The sequence below is a fragment of the Salvelinus alpinus genome, chromosome 18 (assembly GCF_045679555.1).
Source record: "Salvelinus alpinus chromosome 18, SLU_Salpinus.1, whole genome shotgun sequence".
NCBI classification, from domain to species: domain Eukaryota; kingdom Metazoa; phylum Chordata; class Actinopteri; order Salmoniformes; family Salmonidae; genus Salvelinus; species Salvelinus alpinus.
In genome coordinates, this window is record NC_092103.1 from 24,128,734 (window position 1) to 24,151,040 (window position 22,307).

At 47.8% G+C, this 22,307-nt stretch overlaps 1 protein-coding gene across 2 annotated transcripts in view; it reads left to right on the forward strand.

The window, feature by feature from the left end:
• LOC139544042 (breakpoint cluster region protein-like) overlaps window positions 1–22,307 on the forward strand; it is a 124,936-nt gene that overhangs the window by 84,041 nt on the left and 18,588 nt on the right. For both annotated transcript variants that reach the window (XR_011668796.1, XM_071350728.1), the window contains exons 3-14: window positions 444–548; window positions 913–1,098; window positions 4,226–4,333; window positions 10,134–10,194; window positions 10,468–10,520; window positions 10,678–10,818; window positions 16,445–16,566; window positions 16,746–16,911; window positions 17,045–17,164; window positions 17,316–17,391; window positions 17,668–17,778; window positions 21,006–21,080. Coding sequence is in view for 1 of the 2 variants with exons in the window: in XM_071350728.1 (XP_071206829.1) it covers window positions 444–548; window positions 913–1,098; window positions 4,226–4,333; window positions 10,134–10,194; window positions 10,468–10,520; window positions 10,678–10,818; window positions 16,445–16,566; window positions 16,746–16,911; window positions 17,045–17,164; window positions 17,316–17,391; window positions 17,668–17,778; window positions 21,006–21,080 (1,324 nt within the window). In the remaining variant the exon portion in view is untranslated. The remainder of the gene's footprint in view (window positions 1–443; window positions 549–912; window positions 1,099–4,225; window positions 4,334–10,133; window positions 10,195–10,467; window positions 10,521–10,677; window positions 10,819–16,444; window positions 16,567–16,745; window positions 16,912–17,044; window positions 17,165–17,315; window positions 17,392–17,667; window positions 17,779–21,005; window positions 21,081–22,307) is intronic.

Consider the following 22,307-nt stretch of genomic DNA (forward strand, 5'->3'; position numbering starts at 1 on the left):
ATGACAGAGCTTGAATAATTTTCAAAAGAATAATGGGCAAATATTGTACAATCCAGGTGTGCAAAGCTCTTAGAAACTTACCCAGAAAGGCTCACGGCTGTAATCACTGCCAAAGGTGATTCTAACTTTTGTAAATGAGATATTTTTGGAATTCTAATTCCATAAATTTGCAAACATTTCCAAAAACATGTTTTCACTTTGTCATTATGGGGTTTTGTGTGTAGGGGTTTTGTGTTTTTTTTTTATCCATTTTGAATTCATGCTGTAACACAACAAAATGTGGAATAAGTCATGGAGTATGAATACTTTCTGAAGGCACTGTAAAGCTCCTCTTTCTACCCACTACTTTGTTGTCATCAGACTAATGGTCAGGCTTTGTTTGCATTGTCTGTACAGTACTTGTGTGTGCATTTTTTCATAGTCGTTTCCTGTGTTTGTTGCAGACGGAGTTGGACCTAGAGAAAGGCCTGGAGATGAGGAGGTGGGTTCTGTCTGGGATCCTAGCCAGCGAGGAGACCTACCTCAGCCACCTGGAGGCACTGCTACTGGTGAGAGGCTGGAACACACACACAGGACTTTCCATGAGTGCTCTATGTATCACATACACGTGCACACACAGTACAAACTCTCTCTCTCTCTCTCTCTCTCTCTCTCTCTCTCTCTCTCTCTCTCTCTCTCTCTCTCTCTCTCTCTCTCTCTCTCTCTCTCTCTCTCTCTCTCTCTCTCTCTCTCTCTCTCTCTCTCTCTCTCTCTCTCTCTCTCTCTCTCTCTCTCTCTCTCTCTCTCTCTCTCTCTCTCTCTCTCTCTCTCTCTCTCTCTCTCTCTCTCTCTCTCTCTCTCTCTCTCTCTCTCTCTCTCTCTCTCTCTCTCTCTCTCTCTCTCTCTCTCTCTCTCTCTCACCTGTTCTCTCAGCCTATGAAGCCTCTGAAGGCAGCAGCCACCACGTCCCAGCCGGTGCTGACCATCCCCCAGATCGAGACCATCTTCTTCAAAGTGCCGGAGCTTTACGAGGTCCACAAGGAGTTCTACGACAGCCTGCTTCCCCGGGTGCAGCAGTGGAGCCACCACCAGCGCGTGGGGGACCTCTTCCAGAAACAGGTGAGGTCATAAGACTGGGATGCGCCCCTGCCCTGTGTCTGTGGGAGCCTGGAGCCTGACTCAGGATGACAGAGGACTCCCTCCCTGGACCTGGCTGCATGGCAACATGACATCATGAGCCTCATTCAGAATGACACAGGACCCTTATGCATTAACACAGGCAGGACCCTTATGCATTAGTCTGCCTGTGGTTCTGTGTGGCTCTGTGTCATAGCTCACAGCAGCATCCATACTCTGAATGGAAGAAATGTTAAATCAAATCACATTGATCAACCTCATGAGGTGCAACTTATTTTAGGGACAGATGGAATAGTCCCTCTCCTCCTGACCCGAGAGCTTCTGCCACGGAGGCCAGAGCCAAACCTGTACTGACTGGGCCCATTTCATCATGTTCACAACGGGTCAATTAACCCTGAATTAACCACTTGTTTATCCCCCTAATGCTCATGCAGTGACTGCAGAAGTAGAGCCTGAGTCTAGCCTGTCATGAGTGCTGTGTGTACGAGGACAGTGCACATGAAGAAGTAGAGTGTCACAATGCTGTCTTTTCTACCCAGGGAGCTCTGAGACTAATGTTACACTGTGTGCTCTCTGTCTCTAAGAAGCAGCCTATAAATAGTGCCATACACTGAGCGATGGGGGACTTTTCTCTCTCTCTTCCCTCCTATTATCTTCACAAAGCCCGCTCTCCCCGGAGGCCTGAACAATGACTATTTCATTTGTCTGTTATACTGTCAGGGCGGCACACGCCGCAATCCTTTTCCGCATTTATTTATTAATTGTTGGTTTTTCTCCTCCATCTCTCTTGTCTATGTCTGCTATGTGATAAGCAGTGGCATCAACGGCTGCGTTTTGCGTCTCCCAGCAGACAAGCGTTGAAAGAGGAGCAATATGGATTCACAGGTTGTAGGCTACAGTAGAGGAGCAATATGGATTCACAGGTTGTAGGCTACAGTAGAGGAGCAATATGGATTCACAGGTTGTAGGCTACAGTAGAGGAACAATATGGATTCACAGGTTGTAGGCTACAGTAGAGGAGCAATATGGATTCACAGGTTGTAGGCTACAGTAGAGGAGCAATATGGATTCACAGGTTGTAGGCTACAGTAGAGGAGCAATATGGATTCACAGGTTGTAGGCTACAGTAGAGGAGCAATATGGATTCACAGGTTGTAGGCTACAGTAGAGGAGCAGTCTGTTAGTTCTTTCTCTATCAATCTCTTTATCTCCCTCATACCAAAATACATCTTTCCCCCAATTCCTCTCGCCAGACATTAGGGGAAGAAGACGCCAACACCGCAGGAAAACTCTCCTTACATGACAGCCATTTAGGGTGGAGGAGGGGAGCAAGAGAGGATGAGAAGAGAGGAGAGGAGGGAGGAGAGTGGGTGAGGGGAGAGGAGGGAGGAGAGTGGGTGAGGGGAGCAGCTAGCAGATTTAGTCTGAGTCTCTCTGATAGAGCTGTCTCCCCCTGTCTGTGAAGTCTCTGTAACAGACAGGCAGCCGGAGGAAAAGTAACAGCTCATCACTACCAGAAAGAAGGGGGGAAAAAACTGAAAAAAGGTTAATGACAGGTTATGAGAGCGGGTGTCAAGAGAGAAGTATTCTCACACTCCTTTAAAGCCCCAAAATGGGGCTAAATAATACACTGTACTGTTTTCCCCTAATGGTACAGTCCTCTCTGCTGTTTCTTATATACTAGGTCTATGAATACACCATGGAGACTGCCATTTTCTTTATCTAGGATAGGTGCATATGAATGGTGAATTTCAAGAGTAATACTGTAGCATCTTTACACACAAAGTATACAATATGTACACCGACATACAGTGCATGTTATGAGTCCATTCTTGTGCTGTTGATGACATCTTCCTCCCAGTCTGTGCTAGATAAGAAAAGCATCCCAACCATGCGGTTACACTCATCATCTTACGTCACCATACAGCCAGCCAGCAACTGTGTGTGTCGAACGGCTCCATGTCTGCAGCGCTATTACCGCCATTCCGGCTCCTCCCCGCCCATAGTGGGATTGTCACGCTCTGAATTCCTGTCCACTGTGGTGCAGATTTATTCTGGCCCGGGGCAGGACTCAGACGCAGTGGGGATAGGCTTGCTTGGTGGGGAAAATTACTTACCGCCTCAACTTCTAGCAGCTCCTGGAAAAACGTGGGTTTCTTTCGACTGTGGGACAAAATCGATTGTCTCAGCGTGACACCAGGGGACAGGAAATACTGTAAAGGTCAGGGGTCACACCAGGATGATAATGGGAATGGGATGAGCTCATAGGTGATGCTAGAAAGTAAAGAGAGGAGAAGGTTTTTAGGAACAGGTTCTGGCAGCCTGCTGTCTGTCATCTACGTACAATGACCTGGAGATATTGATGAGCAGGTGCAGATGGACCAGTGCTAAGGTAAAGTAGAGAAGCATATTGTGTCCTGAGCACTGTGTTCTTGTAGACTATTCTTCAGGGGCACACTAAGCTACCTTGGTGCTGTGTGTGTAGCTGTGTGTGTGTGTTCGTACGTGTGTTGGTGCGTGCGTGTGTGTGTGTAAAACATTTTTGCATTTGCCTCAGTTGCCCCCTCTCTCATCATTACACACTCTACCCCCCTCTTCATCCATTGCTGTCAGGCTTGTATTCGGGAGAATGGATTGGGCAGTTGAGCGCTAAGGAGATGGATAGTGTTACTGACAGGCAGAGTTTCAAGGAGTTAGGACGGCTGAATGAGATTTTCAAATGTGTTTTTACAGCAACTGTTACCCAGGACACTCATTACTCACCCCAGCGTAGGCCTCCACTCCGCCGCTACCATGGCAACAGCCGTAGGCCGGGACTGCGCCACGGAAACGCTGGTGTTTCCTGTGGCGATGATGACATTGCCCGTCTGTCGAACTGTGTCCCAAATACTTTGTTTTTTTTCTCCACTCATTATGGTGAACTCTGTTGTTGGGTTGTAGCTGTCATTTCTCATGTTGTGATTATGCCAACATGTCCTTCTTTCCCCCAAAACAGCAATGCAAACAGAAGGCCTGTTTGGGTAAATATGGGCTATGGAAAGTGGTGACTGTGTTTTAATGTGGCTTTTGTATTTTGTCCTCTCTCGCACCCTCCCCGTCCGTTCGACAGGCCAGCCAGCTGGGAGTTTACCGGGCCTTTGTGGACAACTACGAGGTTGCTGTGGAGACGGCTGAGAAGTGCTGTCAGGCCAACACGCAGTTTGCTGAAATCTCTGAGGTAATGGGAACTGGCACGGAGGTAGATGGGGTGGTATGGGAGGGAGGGAGGAGAGAAGACAGGGAGGTATGGGAGGAGAGGGGACAGTGAGGTGAGGGAGGGGGGAGAGGAGACAGGGAGGTATGGGAGGTGAGGGAAGGAGGGAGGGAGGAGAGGAGAGGGGGAGGTATGGGAGGAGTGGGGACAGGGAGGTGAAGGAGGGAGGGAGGAGAGGAGACACGGAGGTATGGGAGGAGAGGGGACAGGGAGGTATGGGAGGAGAGGGGACAGGGAGGTTGAGGGAGGGAGGAGAGGAGACAGGAGGTATGGGAGGACAGGTGACAGGGAGGTGAGAGAAGGAGGAAGGGAGCGAGTGGAGCAGGTATGGAAGCAAGGAGGTAATGACTACTGGTCTGGATAGGTTTTGTCCTTTCATCTTGACTATGGGGGCTAGGGGGTACACCTCTTGTTTTGGAGATGGGATATGGGTGGGAAGGAAGAAACATCCTCCACTAACAGTATATGAACACACTCAGCCTCCCACATCCTCAAAGTGACAGCTTGAAAATAAATGTTTCTCTTCAATCTCTCTCCTCCTGAGAGGAAAGTAGCTCCTTCTCCAGCTCTTAGGAAGCGGCTTTGTGGCCCAGGCCCAGGTCACTCTGCCACGCTGCGTAGAGAGACAGACAGAGAGGATGGTTGGAGACTGTGAAAGTGGGCCATTAAGCACACAGGGAAAATCGTTGGGAGAACATTTCACATCTACTCGTGTAAAGAGGACAGTGGGGTATCAAACTCAACAACTTTATTCTATTTGTTTTACCCACAAACCCCTTCACCGCCACCACCCACACAATTTCACAATCATTGCCCTCAGGGGCGTCATGAACCCATTATTTTAGAGGGGGCATGAAGTACGTGTGGATGGATAGATGGACGGTGGAGAATTTAGCATTTTTCAAACACCTGAAACAGCATTTTCCTGCAGTCTAGAGCCATAATCATTATGCCTAATTCAATTTATTTTTTATTTTTTATTATATTTTTCTGCATAGGTTATCTAAGCATACCACATTACCTGTTCAATTGTCATTTTGATGAATGATGCAAATTGATTCTTGAAGAACTTTTATGCCTTAGGAGTTTAGTACAACTGCGACCCTAGATATGCTTCTCTGCAGCTCTGCTAAAACCTGTGTAAAAGATTGAAAGGAATGTGAGTCTTATTCAGTATATTTAGTAATTGCTTACTTTTCTCAAATCTAGCAACCTTGCCAGTAGGCATGTCAGCTAAGATAGTTAGATAAGTTACTCTAACCTGAAATGGCTTGGTAGCTAGTTGGGAGATTGGGAACCTATTTAGCTGGCTCGCTAAAGCCAACTACGTGGCTAGTACTACATAGAAACAACAAAATGTTTTAATTTGATATATTAATCAAGAAGGAATCAGTATGCTACATAGCTTGATACAATTTTCAAATATACCTCCTGTGAGTCCTGCCCATCACCGGCAGTTAAAATCAAATCAAATCTGAGGGGGCCTGTGTCATTCTGCCCCCTATGGGCATGACGCCTCTGATTGCCATTAGAACACACACTTGAATTGTATTATTATTATACTGTTTTGCCTGCCTGCCTGCGTGTCTACGATCTGTGTGTTCTGCAGTGATGTGGAACCAATGCAGAGGGAGGTGGTGGGAAATATTTACACGTGGTGAAACGCTTCATTGCTTATCAGGTTACAGGTGTGAATGCGTTAAATAATCAAATTTCACTACGATCTCTTGACTAGCAGTGTAAAGGCAGTCATTGTTGTTCTCCCCCTTAGACGAGGAGGAGCATGGATAGGACCAAGATGCGGATTGAGGGAAATAAGCCATCTTTTAATGAAAACAGCAAACAAGACACTACAAAACTACAAAACAACAAACGTGACTAACCTTCAACCGTCCATGTGTGGACACAGGAACAAACACCCACAAAACCCCAGTGAAACCCTGGCTGCCTTAGTATGACTCTCAATTAGAGACAAACGATACACACCTGTCTCTAATTGAGAATCATACCAGGCCGAACACAAAAACCAACCTAGAAATACAAAACATAGACTGCCCACCCAAAACACACGCCCTGACCATAAACACATACAAAAACAACATAAAACAGGTCAGGACCGTTACAGAACCCCCCCCTCAAGGTGCGAACGCCGGGCGCACCAGCACAAAGTCCAGGGGAGGGTCTGGGTGGGCAGTTGACCACGGTGGTGGCTCAGGCTCTGGACGCTGTCCCCACACCACCATAGTCACTCCCCGCTTCTGTCTTCCCCTCCCAATGACCACCCTAAAACTAACATCCCCTAAATGAACGGCCAGCACCGGGAGAAGGGGCAGCACCGGGACAAGGGGCAGCACCGGGACAAGGGGCAGCACCGGGACAAGGGGCAGCACCGGGACAAGGGGCAGCACCGGGACAAGGGGCAGCACCGGGACAAGGGGCAGCACCGGGACAAGGGGCAGCACCGGGATAAGAAGCGGCAGGTCCCGGGCTGAGGGACTCCGGCAGGTCCCGGGCTGAGGGACTCCGGCAGGTCCCGGGCTGAGGGACTCCGGCAGGTCCCGGGCTGAGGGACTCCGGCAGGTCCCGGGCTGAGGGACTCCGGCAGGTCCCGGGCTGAGGGACTCCGGCAGGTCCCGGGCTGAGGGACTCCGGCAGGTCCCGGGCTGAGGGACTCCGGCAGGTCCCGGGCTGAGGGACTCCGGCAGGTCCCGGGCGTAGGGACTCCGGCAGGTCCCGGGCGGAGGGACTCCGGCAGGTCCCGGGCGTAGGGACTCCGGCAGGTCCCGGGCGTAGGGACTCCGGCAGGTCCCGGGCGTAGGGACTCCGGCAGGTCCCGGGCGTAGGGACTCCGGCAGGTCCCGGGCGTAGGGACTCCGGCAGGTCCCGGGCGTAGGGACTCCGGCAGGTCCCGGGCGTAGGGACTCCGGCAGGTCCCGGGCGTAGGGACTCCGGCAGGTCCCGGGCGTAGGGACTCCGGCAGGTCCCGGGCGTAGGGACTCCGGCAGGTCCCGGGCGTAGGGACTCCGGCAGGTCCCGGGCGTAGGGACTCCGGCAGGTCCCGGGCGTAGGGACTCCGGCAGGTCCCGGGCGTAGGGACTCCGGCAGGTCCCGGGCGTAGGGACTCAGGCAGGTCCCGGGCGTAGGGACTCAGGCAGGTCCGGGCGTAGGGACTCAGGCAGGTCCGGGCGTAGGGACTCAGGCAGGTCCGGGCGTAGGGACTCAGGCAGGTCCGGGCGTAGGGACTCAGGCAGGTCCGGGCTGAGGGACTCCGGCAGGTCCGGGCTGAGGGACTCCGGCAGGTCCGGGCTGGACGGCTCTGGCAGGTCCTGGCTGGACGGCTCTGGCAGGTCCTGGCTGGACGGCTCTGGCAGGTCATGGCAGGACGGCTCTGGCAGGTCATGGCAGGACGGCTCTGGCAGGTCATGGCAGGACGGCTCTGGCTGGTCATGGCAGGACGGCTCTGGCTGGTCATGGCAGGACGGCTCTGGCTGGTCATGGCAGGACGGCTCTGGCTGGTCATGGCAGGACGGCAGACTCTGGCCGGCTGAGACGCACTATAGGCCTGGTGCGTGGTACCGGAACTGGAGGTACCGGGCTGAGGGCACGCACCTCAGGGCGAGTGCGGGGAACAGGAACTGGGCACACTGGACTCTCGTGGCGCACTCTAGGCCTGGTGCGTGGTACCGGAACTGGAGGTACCGGGCTGGAGACACGCACCATAGGGAGAGTGCGTGGAAGAGGAACAGGGCTCTGGAGATGCACTGGAAGCCTGGTGCGTGGTGTAGGCACTGGTGGTACTGAGTTGGGGTGGGAAGGTGGCGCCGGATATACCGGACCGTGAAGGAGGACACGTGCTCTTGAGCACCGAGCCTCCCCAACCCTACCAGGTTGAATGGTCCCCGTAGCCCTGCCAGTGCGGCGAGGTGGAATAGCCCGCACTGGGCTATGCAGGCGAACCGGGGACACCACCTGTAAGGCTGGTGCCATGTACGCCGGCCCGAGGAGACGTACTGGAGACCAGATACGTTGGGCCGGCTTCATGGCACTCGGCTCGATGCCCAACCTAGCCCTCCCAGTGCGGCAAGGTGGAATAGCCCGCACTGGGCTAAGCACGCGTACTGGGGACACCGTGCGCTTTACCGCATAACACGGTGTCTGACCAGTACGACGCCCTCTTACTCCACGGCAAGCCCGGGGAGTTGGCTCAGGTATCCAACCCGGCTTCGCCACACTCCCCTTTAGCCCCCCCCCCAAGAAATTTTTGGGTGAGCCTCTCGGGCTTCCGGCCTCTCCTATGTGCTGCCTCCTCATACCAGCGCTCCTGGGCTGTGGCTGCCTTCCTCTCCTCCCGAGAGCGGCGATTCTCTCCAACCCTTCCCCAGGGTCCCTTTCCGTCCATGATCTCCCAAGACCATTCCTCCTGTGTCCAGTGCTTTAGTTCCTTTTCTCTCTCCTCAATCCGCTTGGTCCTGTTGTGGTGGGTGTTTCTGTAAAGGCAGTCATTGTTGTTCTCCCCCTTAGACGAGGAGGAGCATGGATAGGACCAAGATGCGGATTGAGGGAAATAAGCCATCTTTTAATGAAAACAGCAAACAAGACACTACAAAACTACAAAACAACAAACCTTCAACCGTCCATGTGTGGACACAGGAACAAACACCCACAAAACCCCAGTGAAACCCTGGCTGCCTTAGTATGACTCTCAATTAGAGACAAACGATACACACCTGTCTCTAATTGAGAATCATACCAGGCCGAACACAAAAACCAACCTAGAAATACAAAACATAGACTGCCCACCCAAAACACACGCCCTGACCATAAACACATACAAAAACAACATAAAACCGGTCAGGACCGTTACAAGCAGTTTTTTTAAGGGCTTATTTTGGACAGATATTTTGGATTAAAATCTGTATGTAGTCACGACCGCTGGTACGTAAAATCTTGTGCCAAAGCCACCGGTGAACATTAAAGGGATACTTCGGGATGTTGGCGGCAGGAAGCCTAGTGGTTAGAGCGTTGGGCCAGTAACCGAAAGGTTGCTAGATTGAATCCCTGAGCTGACAAGGTAAAAATCTGTCCTTCTGCCCAGGAACAAGGCAGTTAACCCACTGTTCCTAGCCATCATTGTAAAATAATAATTTGTTCTTAACTGACTAGCTAGCAGATACTATAGACTTGGTTGCACTAGTTACCAACTTCCTTCAAACTGCACACAAATAAAAAACTTTTTCATCCACGAGTTCATCTGACTCTGGGGAAGTAGATAAAGGGCCTCATTTCCAAAATCCTGAGGTATCCCTTTAAGATGGTGACTGGATTTGAGGCAGAGAATCAATCATTCAGTGTTTTTAATGGGATATGTAATGATGCATGTCTCTCTGCCATCTGAACGTGACTGTGGAAAAAATGCTGATGATGGCTTATTGGGTGCAGGATACGTTGAATTAGGAGTTAGGCTGAGGAGAGTGTGTCTGTCTCATTACTGCTGGGCTCCTGCATCCCAAATGGCACCCTATTCCATTTATAGTGTACTACTTTTGACCAAGGCCCGCAGGGCTCTGATCAGAAGTAGTGCACTACTATATATAGGGAATACTGTGCCATTTGGGACAGACTATAAGACATGAAGCACTACATCAGGCCAAGAGGCCAGGCTGTCATTATCATTTGCCAGCACCATATTGGTTGTATGTTGATCAGCATCAGGTTTTCCTCTGTGTAATGTTGTCCACTGTTCACTCATTCTGTGTCCCTACAGAACCTCAAGGTGAGGAGCACCAAGGACTTGAAGGATCAGTCAGCCAAGAACTCTCTGGAGAGTAAGTAGCCAACAGTATAACTGAACATTTAACTTGTGTCTGAAATGGCACCCTATATAGTCCTATACTTCTGACTACTCTGGTCAAAAGTAGTGCACTATATAGGGAATAGGCTACCATTTGGGACGCAGACTAAATCACTGCCACAGAAAAATAGACTGGCTCATTTTTAGTAACAGCACTTATTTGACTAGTGTCATGTCATAGTGCTCTGACCTAGTTGGAGGGGCTGTGTTGTAGCTCATGCTGCTGTCTCTCCTTTCTCTCCCAAAGCTCTCCTGTACAAACCAGTGGACAGAGTTACTCGTAGCACCCTGGTACTGCATGTGAGTATACGGCAGCCCCAAAACACACAGCTTGCTTTTTGTTTATTCTCCTGCTCTTTTTGTATGTACTGGTAACTCTGTGAACCTCACACCTCAGGATGTTTAAAGACTGTCTCTGTAACACACGGTAACTGTGTGTCTGTGGGTGTGCCTGTAGGACCTGCTGAAGCACACGCCCTCCAGCCACCCAGACCACCCCCTGCTACAGGACGCGCTCCGCATCTCCCAGAACTTCCTGTCCAGCATCAACGAGGAGACCACGCCCAGACGCCAGTCCATGACTGTCAAGAAGGGAGAGGTGAGGAGCAGTGCGGATCTGGGATAGTTTGGGCTTTTTCGGTAATAAACAAATACGATTACATTGACAGTGGGCACCTGATCAGCACTCCAATTCTGAGATGCTTTATGAATACGGATCCAGAGCTCTGCTGTATTTTTGTGTTGTTGGATGTTCTTAATCAATAGACTATAGCAGAGCTTTTTTGGCTTTGGGCCATAGGGTAGAAGTGGGACCGTTATGTAATTCTAGGTCTATGCTGCGGGTATGGTATTACGTCATTGATCAGTAACCCAACACTGGTAGAATGACCTTGCCCTGCCCTGACAACGACCCGGTAGTCATTGTCAGGGCTGTATGGGATGATCTAATACGGTGTCAAACGCAATCTATGCCCAAATATGGTAATAATACAGAATCCCCTGTGCATGCCTATTAGGAACCCTACTGTTTGCTCTCTGTGCTGGATCTCCATCCCTCCAACCCCACATCTTCCCCCTAGAGACTGCCGACCCGGGTGGGAGTGGCACATTAATGGATGTCAGTTTATTGACAGCTGGCGTGACATGTAATGCCCCATAACGAGCCCCGTCTCTCTGACTGGGAGAGTTCATATTAAATATTCATGATGAGGCTCCTCCCTCTGCACATGGGGGTGTCATTACTGCATCCCATCATCACCCCTCTTACCCGCCCCCTACCCCCATATCCCCATTTGCAACTCTGTCTGCCCAGACCACACTGATCATCAAATATTGATAATGGATACATGAAACGAGTGCATGGAAATCAATGGCCTCATTATATTGTGCATTAGCTAGTGTGTGAGAATATTCCTGGGGTGTGCGTGTGCTTTACCCTACTATGTTACATATACACAAATATAGGATGCGTGACAAATGGTACCCTGTTCCCTTTATATTGCACTATTTTTGACCAGGGCCCATAGGGTAGTGCGCTATATAGGGAATAGGTTGCCATTTGGGACGCATACACAGTCGACTTGGGTTGGCTTGGATAAGACTTGGATATCTCCAGTCTTACAGGAACGCCCGGTCATTATCGTTCCCCGGTGACACGATGCTACTTCAGCCTTTAGTCCACAATCATCGGCTACTCCGGAGAATGTTTAAGTGACAAGACTTCCAGTGCATCGGTCCCACAAATAGTGAAAGCTGTTGAGGACTAAGTCAAAATAGCAGTGATCCTGTTGTTAGCTCTGCTTTCAGACCGGCTCTTACGCTGTCTTGAGTGTCTGTGTTGAACAGAGGTTAATCAGAGCTAGTAGTGGGGTTGTGGTCAGGGAGAAGGGTTGTGATGACAGGGAGAAGGGTTGTGGTGACAGGGAGAAGGGTTGTGGTCAGGGAGAAGGGTTGTGATGACAGGGAGAAGGGTTGTGATGACAGGGAGAAGGGTTGTGATGACAGGGAGAAGGGTTGTGGTGACAGGGAGAAGGGTTGTGGTCAGGGAGAAGGGTTGTGGTGACAGGGAGAAGGGTTGTGGTGACAGGGAGAAGGGTTGTGATGACAGGGAGAAGGGTTGTGATGACAGGGAGAAGGGTTGTGGTCAGGGAGAAGGGTTGTGATGACAGGGAGAAGGGTTGTGATGACAGGGAGAAGGGTTGTGGTCAGGGAGAAGGGTTGTGATGACAGGGAGAAGGGTTGTGGTGACAGGGAGAAGGGTTGTGGTGACAGGGAGAAGGGTTGTGATGACAGGGAGAAGGGTTGTGATGACAGGGAGAAGGGTTGTGGTGACAGGGAGAAGGGTTGTGGTGTCCGTTATCTCCGACCTGATGGGAGGACATCAAAGCGGTGGTGAAGAGGGTGGTCTGGGCTGGCTTTGCACTAGATTGCGCTTTCATTAAGAAGGGAGAGTTTTAGAGCTGTTTTCAATCAGATCCTCTTTAGCCAACATCCTCATTGTGGTTGTTTTGGAGGTGTCAGAGGTGGAACTGCGTTAGAGCTGTCAAATCCACAATTGGCTCCTGGTATTATACCTAAAGCGGACATTGCCATTGGCTGCACAGAGTCGCATTAAGAGAAATCCCATGCAGCCTTGTTTACAAGTTGGAACACTGGAATGTGAGCAGCATTATTTATATATAGCCTACACTTTCTTCTTCTGAACTTCTAATGCGAGTGGGACAGGTGTGGCTTTGTGACAATGATCAGGAGTAGCTGCTCACCGATTGGACAGCTCCAACGCAGTAGCACCTCGGACACCACCAAAACATCAGCTATGCGGGTGTCGGCTATCGCCGGTTAACGCTTGATCTGATTGAATCTAGGCCTTGGAGTGGGGAGACTAATGAGTTTTGATGCCGTGTTTGGGATTGTTAACAGTTTGTTCCGGTGTGAAACTGTCAGCATGTTATGATAACAGATGCAGCCCTAGATGAGTAGTGGTTTGATGATGCTCCGGTATAGAATAGAATGAGGGGACCATTTCAACAGCATATGAGACTGTCAGCATGTGTTTAGTGGAGGTGTGCAGGAGGAGCGCAGCACAAGTGGCCCCCAGGGGCCTTGGCCAGCCAGATTGTGGTTGTAGAGGGTCGGGGGCCGAACAGAAGATGCCTAATTAAAATGCTAATTAGCCTGGCTGCATCTGAAGTCTCTCTCTCTGTCTCTCTGTCTCTCTGTCTCTCTCTCTCTCTCTCTCTCTCTCTCTGTCTCTCTCTGTCTCTCTGTCTCTCTCTCTCTCTCTCTCTCTCTCTCTCTCTCTCTCTCTCTCTCTCTCTCTCTCTCTCTCTCTCTGTCTCTCTCTGTCTCTCTCTGTCTCTCTGTCTCTCTCTCTCTCTCTCTCTGTCTCTCTCTGTCTCTCTCTGTCTCTCTGTCTCTCTGTCTCTCTGTCTCTCTCTCTCTCTCTCTCTCTCTCTCTCTCTCTCTCTCTCTCTCTCTCTCTCTCTGTCTCTCTGTCTCTCTCTGTCTCTCTGTCTCTCTCTCTCTCTGTCTCTCTCAATTCAATTTGCTTTATTGGCATGACGTAACAATGTACATATTGCCAAAGCTTACTTTGGATATTTACAATATGAAAATAATAAGAATCAAAATTGTCAACGGGACAACAGTAACAACAATAAACAAGGGTCAAAATAACCATACATTGAACAATAACAATAAGAATACAGTAGAGGACATGTGCAGATTGATTGGTCTGTCAGACACTGTCCCTCATCTTATGGCAGGCAGCAATGTAGTGCGCTGCCAACCCACAGCTTTATGTGTCCTCCCCCAACAGGACGGGTAGCCTATCCTCATCAGAGAGGTCTTTGAAACCTTGAATAAGGGTTTCAAATTTGGATAAATGACACTCTCTAATTGTTTTATATTTTTGACATTTTGTCATATTGTTTCTCTCTTTCTGTCTCTCTCTCTGTCTCTCTCTCTCTTCTTTCTCTCTCTCTGTCTCTCTCTGTCTCCTTCTCTCAGTCTCTCTTTTGTCTCTCTTTCTGTCTCTCTCTCTATCTCTCCCTCTCCCTCTTCTCTGTCTCTCTCTCTCTCTCTCTCTCTCTCTCTCTCTCTCTCTCTCTCTCTCGCTCTCTCTCGCTCTCTCTCGCTCGCATTCATTCTCTCTGCCATTCTCTCTCTGTCTCTCTTTCTGTCTCTGTCCCTCCTCTCTGTGCCTCTGGGAGTGATGTGCTTTTGATGTGTGTTTGGGCATGCAGGAGAGGCACACACACAGTGTGTGGATGGTTCTGAGAGCATACTCTAAATGTATATATTTTGAACATTTATGCACAGACACATGCACACAAACACACACGTACAGCACTCAGAGAGACTACCACGAACTGGTCAATATTTCATAGGCGTTCTTCGCTGTCAGCGTGCGTCACAGACCGAGTCTCTCTTTTCTCAATAGTCCTGCTGCCCTTTTAGTCAGCGATTATGAGAGATGGCCAAAGTCATATTTCCTCTGGAGGCCTTAGTAAAGCGTATTTGATGAGGAGGACCTTGTCCTTCAGGAGGAGAGAAAGATTAGGAGTCCCTCAGGGAGAATGTCAGTGGTCTGGCTGCATCTAGAACGGTGCATTGTAACATGATTGGGTCATATAAAGTGTGTACTGTATGTAGTGTCGTTATCTGCAGCCTGGAGGATCATTTGATTGTGTTTGACAAGGTAAACAAACACATGTGTGTCCCTAATGTTTGGGCGCCCTATCCCCTTCACTTTCTAGGAGGGCCAGTATACACTTACAATACACAAGAGGACATCATGTAATCCCTAAATCGCTCTGTTATCCCCCTGACTGGCTTATCTCTAGCAATCACCCCATGATCTCCTGGTGAGCTATTATCTTATTGGATCCCTCCCTTACAAGCCACGACCAACAGGATCGATGACGTGATCTGATTGAATGAAATGCTGTACCCTGTGATGTACAATACATACACACTGCTTTAATAATACTGTAGTCAGAGAGCACCACAGAAACACAGTGATGTAGTTGGAAGGTCAGGGGAATTCGTCAATGCAAATTGAGCAGCTGATGAAACCTCGTCCCAAACCGAAAAGAGGATCAATATGTACAATGGTCATCAGTTAAAAGAGGCACATCCCTCCACTGTGTCCGACAGATTGTGAGGTCACACTCTTTACATCAAAGCCACAGTATGTAGCCATTTTGGCTCCCAACTACTTTCACTTTTTAAATAAATGATACCATTTGAAAGCCTAAAATGTTATTTTTAATAAGCCAATGAGGAAGTGATCTATCACGGCTGTGTTCATTATCTATCTAATGAATAATTAGAGCAGCCATTGGGAATGAGTAAATTAGAAGTGTCTCATCTTCTTAGCAGGGATATCAGACTCTAAATGTCAATCAGGCTGAGGACAGGCACAGAGCAGGTGTCCTACCATGTCTCTGTGGTGCCTGTGTTTTTTTGGTTATTTATTAGGATCCCTATTATCTGTTGCTCATGCAGCATCTACTCTTTCTGGGGGTCCTGTGTGACGTGCTGCTGTCTGGATCAGAGACTCTGAGCCATTGTTCGACATTCCCTTTAAGATGGTCCATACACACTGACTGGTACAGCAACAACCCTGCACTTTGCCGGGGGAGACCCTGTTAGGTGTGTGTGAGCGTGGATGACTCACACACACAGAAACATGGGGGGGGTTGCTTGTGAGCCTCTACCCCTCAGGCCTAGCTTTATCAGACCGTTCATTGTAGGGAGTGCAGTAAATCTGTAATGTCCTCACATGGACTATGTGCTTTGTTCAGATATGCCCTCCTTGTGTTGGGCATAGATATGCTTTAGTTAGGTATTTTTTACTTCAAAGATCCTCCTGATGTGCTGTAGACTTGCTGGACCTGTTCAGAAATGTACCTCCTGTAGTATCTACAGTACGCCTTCATGAGGTTAGACAAGGCATATGGAACAGTGTTGTAACATTGGCCCTCTCCTGATGCAAGCTGTTTTATTTTATAGACAGAGCTGTAAATGTACAGCTGTGTGTGTAAAAACATCACTGCCCCCTTCTGGATCATGGTGGCATAAGAGCCCCCCCCCCCCCCCCCCCCACACACACACACACACACACCACAGTGTCTTAACCAATACAAAATATGGAAGTGTATAGTATTGTTTGATAAGCTGATGTATAGATTGATCTGATGGCTGATTGTGTGGTCTCGTAGAACCGCCAGCTGCTGAAGGACAGCTTCATGGTGGAGCTGGTGGAGGGAGCCAGGAAGCTCCGCCATGTTTTCCTCTTCACCGACCTGCTGCTCTGCGCCAAGCTCAAGAAACAGATCGGAGGGTAAAATAGTCTTCCCATCGTTCTGTCTATGTTCAACTCTTCTTTTCTTCTAACATATTCCAGGACATGTCTGTCTTCAAGATGCTAGGATTTCTAATCATATCACTTCCTCTCTCTCTTTCTCTCTCTCTTTCTCTCACTCACTCTCTATCTTTATCTCCATCCCTCCCTCTCTGCAGGAAGAGTCAGCAGTATGATTCCAAGTGGTACATCCCTCTGTCAGACCTAACCTTCCAGAACGCAGATGAGTCTGAGCCTCTGCCCATCCCCCAGGTGCCTGACGAGGAGCTGGACGCCATGAAGGTCAAAATCTCCCACATCAAGAGTGAGATCCAGAGAGAGAAGGTATGTCACAGACAGTGTACACACACACACACAGACACACACACACACACATGCATGCATACGCACACACACATACCATAGTATGTAAATGTAGTTGACAGGTCTTTTGACAATTTTTTTTTCTTCTGTCTAGCGAGCCAACAAAGGGTCGAAGGTGATTGACAGGTTGAGGAAGAAGCTGTCGGAGCAGGAGTCTCTTCTGCTGCTCACCTCCCCCAGTATGGCCCTCAGAGTACACAACAGGAACGGCAAGGTGAACCCCTGTCTTCCTCTTCATCACCCTCATCATCAACAACAAGCTATCATCACCATCACTATCACCCTCTACATCATTACAATCACCATCATCATCTTTGATAGGCTGTATATGATTGTATTGTATCTAAGTGTGTACTGTGTTTCAGGGTTACATGTTTCTGATGTCATCAGACTACGAGCGTGCTGAGTGGAAGGAGACGATCCGGGAACAACAGAAGAAATGTAGGTGGCCCTCAGTATTCTACTGTGACTAAATCTCTTCAGTATCACTTTGTAAGCAATGAGTGTTTGAGTAAGGAGCAGCCATTGGCTCAGGTTAGATGATAGAAGATGCCCAATAATCTGACCTGTAGTCCACTGTGTGAATTGAACCAACCAATTGAAACCACTAATATTTGCTCACATGCAGCATTAACATACACACTGTACTGTGACATACTCTGTGGGTGACTCTGACCCCTGAACCCTGTCCCTGTGTTTGTATGGTCCCTCTCCCAGGCTTCAAGAGCTTCTCCCTGACCTCCATGGAGCTACAGATGTTGACCAACTCATGTGTGAAGCTGCAGACTGTCCACCACATCCCACTCACCATCAACAAAGAAGGCCAAGGTACCAGATGTTATTCAATGTTCTGCTCTGACTGCTGGCCCAGAGTTTTTCTGTCAGATGTATCAACTATGTGCTCTGAAGTGGAGAAAGACCGTATCCAAAGAAAAATAGGAACAAAATGAAGTTATGGTTGTCAGAGCAGTTTGCAGTTTGTACATGTTTGTAGTTCTTGGTCTCTTTTTTTATCTTAGTTTGTAATTATATTTATTAAGGATCCCCACTACTCTTCCTATACAGTGTAAAACACTTGTCACAACACATTTAGTGTGTTCCCTCAGGCCACTGCTCAACTATCACATATCTACAATACAATATCCATGTGTACGTGTGTGTAGAGTGTTTGTCTTATCATGTGTACATGTGTCTGTGTGTGTGTCTCTTCACAGTCCCCGCTGTTCCATAAGGTGTTTTTTATTTTATTTTTTATAAATTTTTCTCCCCAATTTCATGGTATCCAATTGGTAGTTAGTCTTGTCTCATCGCTGAAACTCCTGTATGGACTCAGGAGAGGCGAAGGTCGAGAGCCGTGCGTCATACGAAACACGACCCAACCAAGCTGCACTGCTTCTTAACACAATGCCCGCTTAACCCGGAAGCCAGCCGCACCAATGTGTCGGAGGAAACACCGTACACCTGGCGACAGTGTCAGAGTCCATTGCGCCCGGCCCGCCACAGGAGTCGCTAGAGCGCGATGGGTCATGGACATCCCTGCCGGCCAAACCCTCCCCTAACCCGGACGACGCTGGGCCAATGGTGCGCCGCCCCATGGGTCTCCCGGTCATGGCTGGCTGTGACAGAGCCTGGACTCAAACCAGGATCTCTAGTGGCACAGCTAGCACTGCCTTAGACCACTGCGCCACTCGGGAGGCCGAAGGTGTATTTTGATCTGTTTTTTAAAATCTCATTCTACTGCTTAGATCAGTTACCTGATGTAGAATAGAGTTCCATGCACCCATGGCTCTATGTTTGTGCGCCTCCCATAGTCTGTTCTTGACTTGGGGATTGTGAAGGGACCTTTGGTGGCATGTCTTGTGGGGTATTTATGGGTGTCCAAGTTGTGTGCTCGTAGTCAATCTCTCTTCCAATTTGAGCCATGAGAGATTTACATGCATATTATTAATGTTAGCTCTCGGTGTACCTTTAAGGGCCAGCCGTGCTACCCTGATCTGAGCCAATTGTAATTTTCCAAAGTCCCCCTTTGTAGCAGCTGACCACATGACTAAACAGTAGTCCAGGTGCGACAAAACTAGAGCCTGTAGGACCTACCTTGTTGATAGTGCTGTTAAGAAGGTAGAGCAGAGCTTTATTATGGACAGACTTCTCTCCCTTTTAGCTACTGTTGTATCAATATGTTTTGACCATGACAGTTTATAATCCAGGGTTACTCCAAGCAGTTTAGTCACCTCAACTTGCTCAATTTCCACATTATTTATTACAATATTTAGTTGAGGTTTATGGTTTAGTGAATAATTTGTCCAAAATACAATGCTTTTAGTTTTTGAAATATTTAGGATTAACTTATTCCTTGCCACCCATTCTGAAACTAACCGCAGCTCTTTGTTAAGTGTTGCAGTGATTTTACTCACTGTTGTAGCTGATGTGTATAGTGTTGCGTCATCCGCATACATAGACACACTGGCTTTACTCAAGGCCAGTAGAATGTCATTAGTAAAGATTGAAAAAAGTAAGGGGCCAGCTGCCCTCGGAAATTCTTCATTCTACCTGGATTATGTTGGAGAGGCTTCCATTAAAGAACACCCTCTGTGTTCTGTTAGACAAGTAACTCTTTATCCACATTATAGCAGGGGGTGTGAAGACATAACACATATGTTTTGTCAGCAGCAGACTATGATCGATAATGTCAAAATCCGCACTGATGTCTAACAAAACAGCCCCCACAATCTTTTTATCATCAATTTCTCTCAGCCAATCATCAGTCATTTGTGTTAGTGCCGTGCTTGTTGAATGTCCTTCCCTATAAGCGTGCTGAAAGTCTTTTGTCAATTTGTTTACAGTAAAATGGCATTGTATCTGGTTAAACACCATTTTTTCCAAAAGTTTACTAAGGGTTGGTACCAGGCTGATTGGTCGGCTATTTGAGCCAGTAAAGGGGGGCTTTACTATTCATGGGTAGCGGAATGACTTTAGCTTCCCTCCAGGCCTGAGGGAACACACTTTTAGATTGAAAATATGGCAAATTGGAGTGGCAATATCATCCTCTATTATCCTCAGTAATTTCCCAACCAAGTTGTCAGACCCCGGTGGCTTGTCATTGTTGATTGACAACAATCATTTTTTCACTTCTTCCACACTCACTTTACGGAATTCAAAATGACAATGCTTGTCTTTCATAATTTGGTCAGATATACTTGGATGTGTAGTGTCAGCGTTTGTTGCTGGCATGTCATGCCTAAGTTTGCTAATCTTACCAATGAAAAAACATTAAAGTAGTTGGCAATATCAGTGTGTTTTGTGATGAATGAGCCATCTGATTTAATGATAGAGCTGAGTTTGCCTTTTGGCCCAAAATGTAATTGAAGGTGCTCCAAAGCTTTTTGCTATCATTCTTTGTCATTTACCTTTGTTTCATGGTGTAGATTAGTTTCTAGAGTGAAGAAAATAGAGTTATTTTGGGCTCTTTATAGTTTCATTCAGCATTCCAATGTTAACATGGATCTACAGGTAATTGCCACTGCCAAAATAAAGGAAACGCCAACATAAAGTGTCTTAATAGGGTGTTAAGACACCAGAACAGCTTCAATGTCACTTGGCATAGATTCTACAAGTGTCTGGAACTTTATTGGGGGATGAAACACCATTCTTCCATGAGAAATTCCATAATTTGGTGTTTTCTTGATGGTGGTGAAAAAGGCGATTTCAGGCGCTGCTCCAGAATCTCCCATCAGTGTTCAGATCTGGTGACTGAGACACACACACACCATTTAAGCCCCCTATACTCCTTTGAGACCCCCCTTTTAAAGTCACTGAGATCTCTTCTTCTAGCCATGGATGTCAAAATAATGGGCAACTGGGCATTTTATACATGACCCCTGAGCATGATGCCATGTTAATTGCTTAATTAACTCAGGAAACACACCTGTGTGGAAGCACCTGCTTTCAGTATACATTGTATCCCTCATTTACTCGAGTGTTTCCTTTATTTTGGCAGTTACCTGTATCTTTCATTCATCTCTAAGCCTTCATCTCTCTTTCTTGTGTTTTTCCAGAGGATGAATCCCCTGGCCTCCATGGATTCCTGAATGTAATCGTCCACTCTGCCTCGGGCCTCAAACAGAGCTTGAGTGAGTGACCCTCCACCGAGAAGTGCCTCTACACTGTACATACTTTACAGGAGTAATAACACAGGCATTAGCCTGCGCCCCAAATGGCACGCTATTCCCTTTATAGTGCACTACTCTGGTCAAAGTAGTACACTATATAGGGAATAGGGTGTCATTTACACACCCTTACTCTAAGCTTATACAGGGGCCACAGCTGGTCTGTAAAACACAACTGTTCTGGTGAATGTCATATAATTTGATAGAGGTTACTTCTAAATATATTTCATGTGATTTTGTAATAACATTGTTATAAAATTGTTCTCATCAACTGTAGTATGCTTTACGTTTATGACAGTTCATTTAAAGAGGGTATCATATTGAGATCACAGAGAGAAGTTTTCCTGACCAAAATGGCAGATTTTTTTGTTGCTAGGATGCCAATGTCCATTTTACTGTTCTATTTACTTTTGTGGTGTATCGTCATAGAGACCACTACTAGTCGTAGTCTTTTGGGTGAATCTACAGTTGAAGTCGGAAGTTTACATACACTTAGGTTGGAGTCATTAAAACTTGTTTTTTCATCAACTCCACAAATTTCTTGTTAACAAACTATAGTTTTGGCAAGTTGGTTAGGACATCTACTTTGTGCATGACACAAGTAATTTTTCCAACAATTGTTTAGACAGATTATTTAACTTATAATTCACTATCACAATTCCAATGGGTCAGAAGTTTACATACACTAAGTTGACTGTGCCTTTAAACAGCTTGGAAAATTCAAGAAAACGATGTCATGGCTTTAGAAGCTTGTGATAGGCTAATTGACATAATTTGAGTCAATTTGAGGTGTACCTGTGGATGCATTTCAAGGCCTACCTTCAAACTCAGTGCCTATTTGCTTGACATGATGGAAAAATCAAAAGAAATCAGCCAAGATCTCAGAAAAAAAATGGTAGACCTCCACAAGTCTGGTTCATCTTTGGGAGCAATTTCCAAAAGCCTGAAGGTACCACATTCATCTGTACAAACAATAGTACGCAAGTGTAAACACCATGGGACCACGCAGCTGTCATAATGCTCAGGAAGTTCTGTCTCCTAGAGATGAACGTACTTTGGTGCGAAAAGTGCAAAGGCAAAGGACCTTGTGAAGATGCCGGAGGAAACGGGTACAAAAGTATCTATATCCACAGTAAAACGAGTCCAATATCGACATAACCTGAAAGACCACTCAGCAAGGAAGAAGCCACT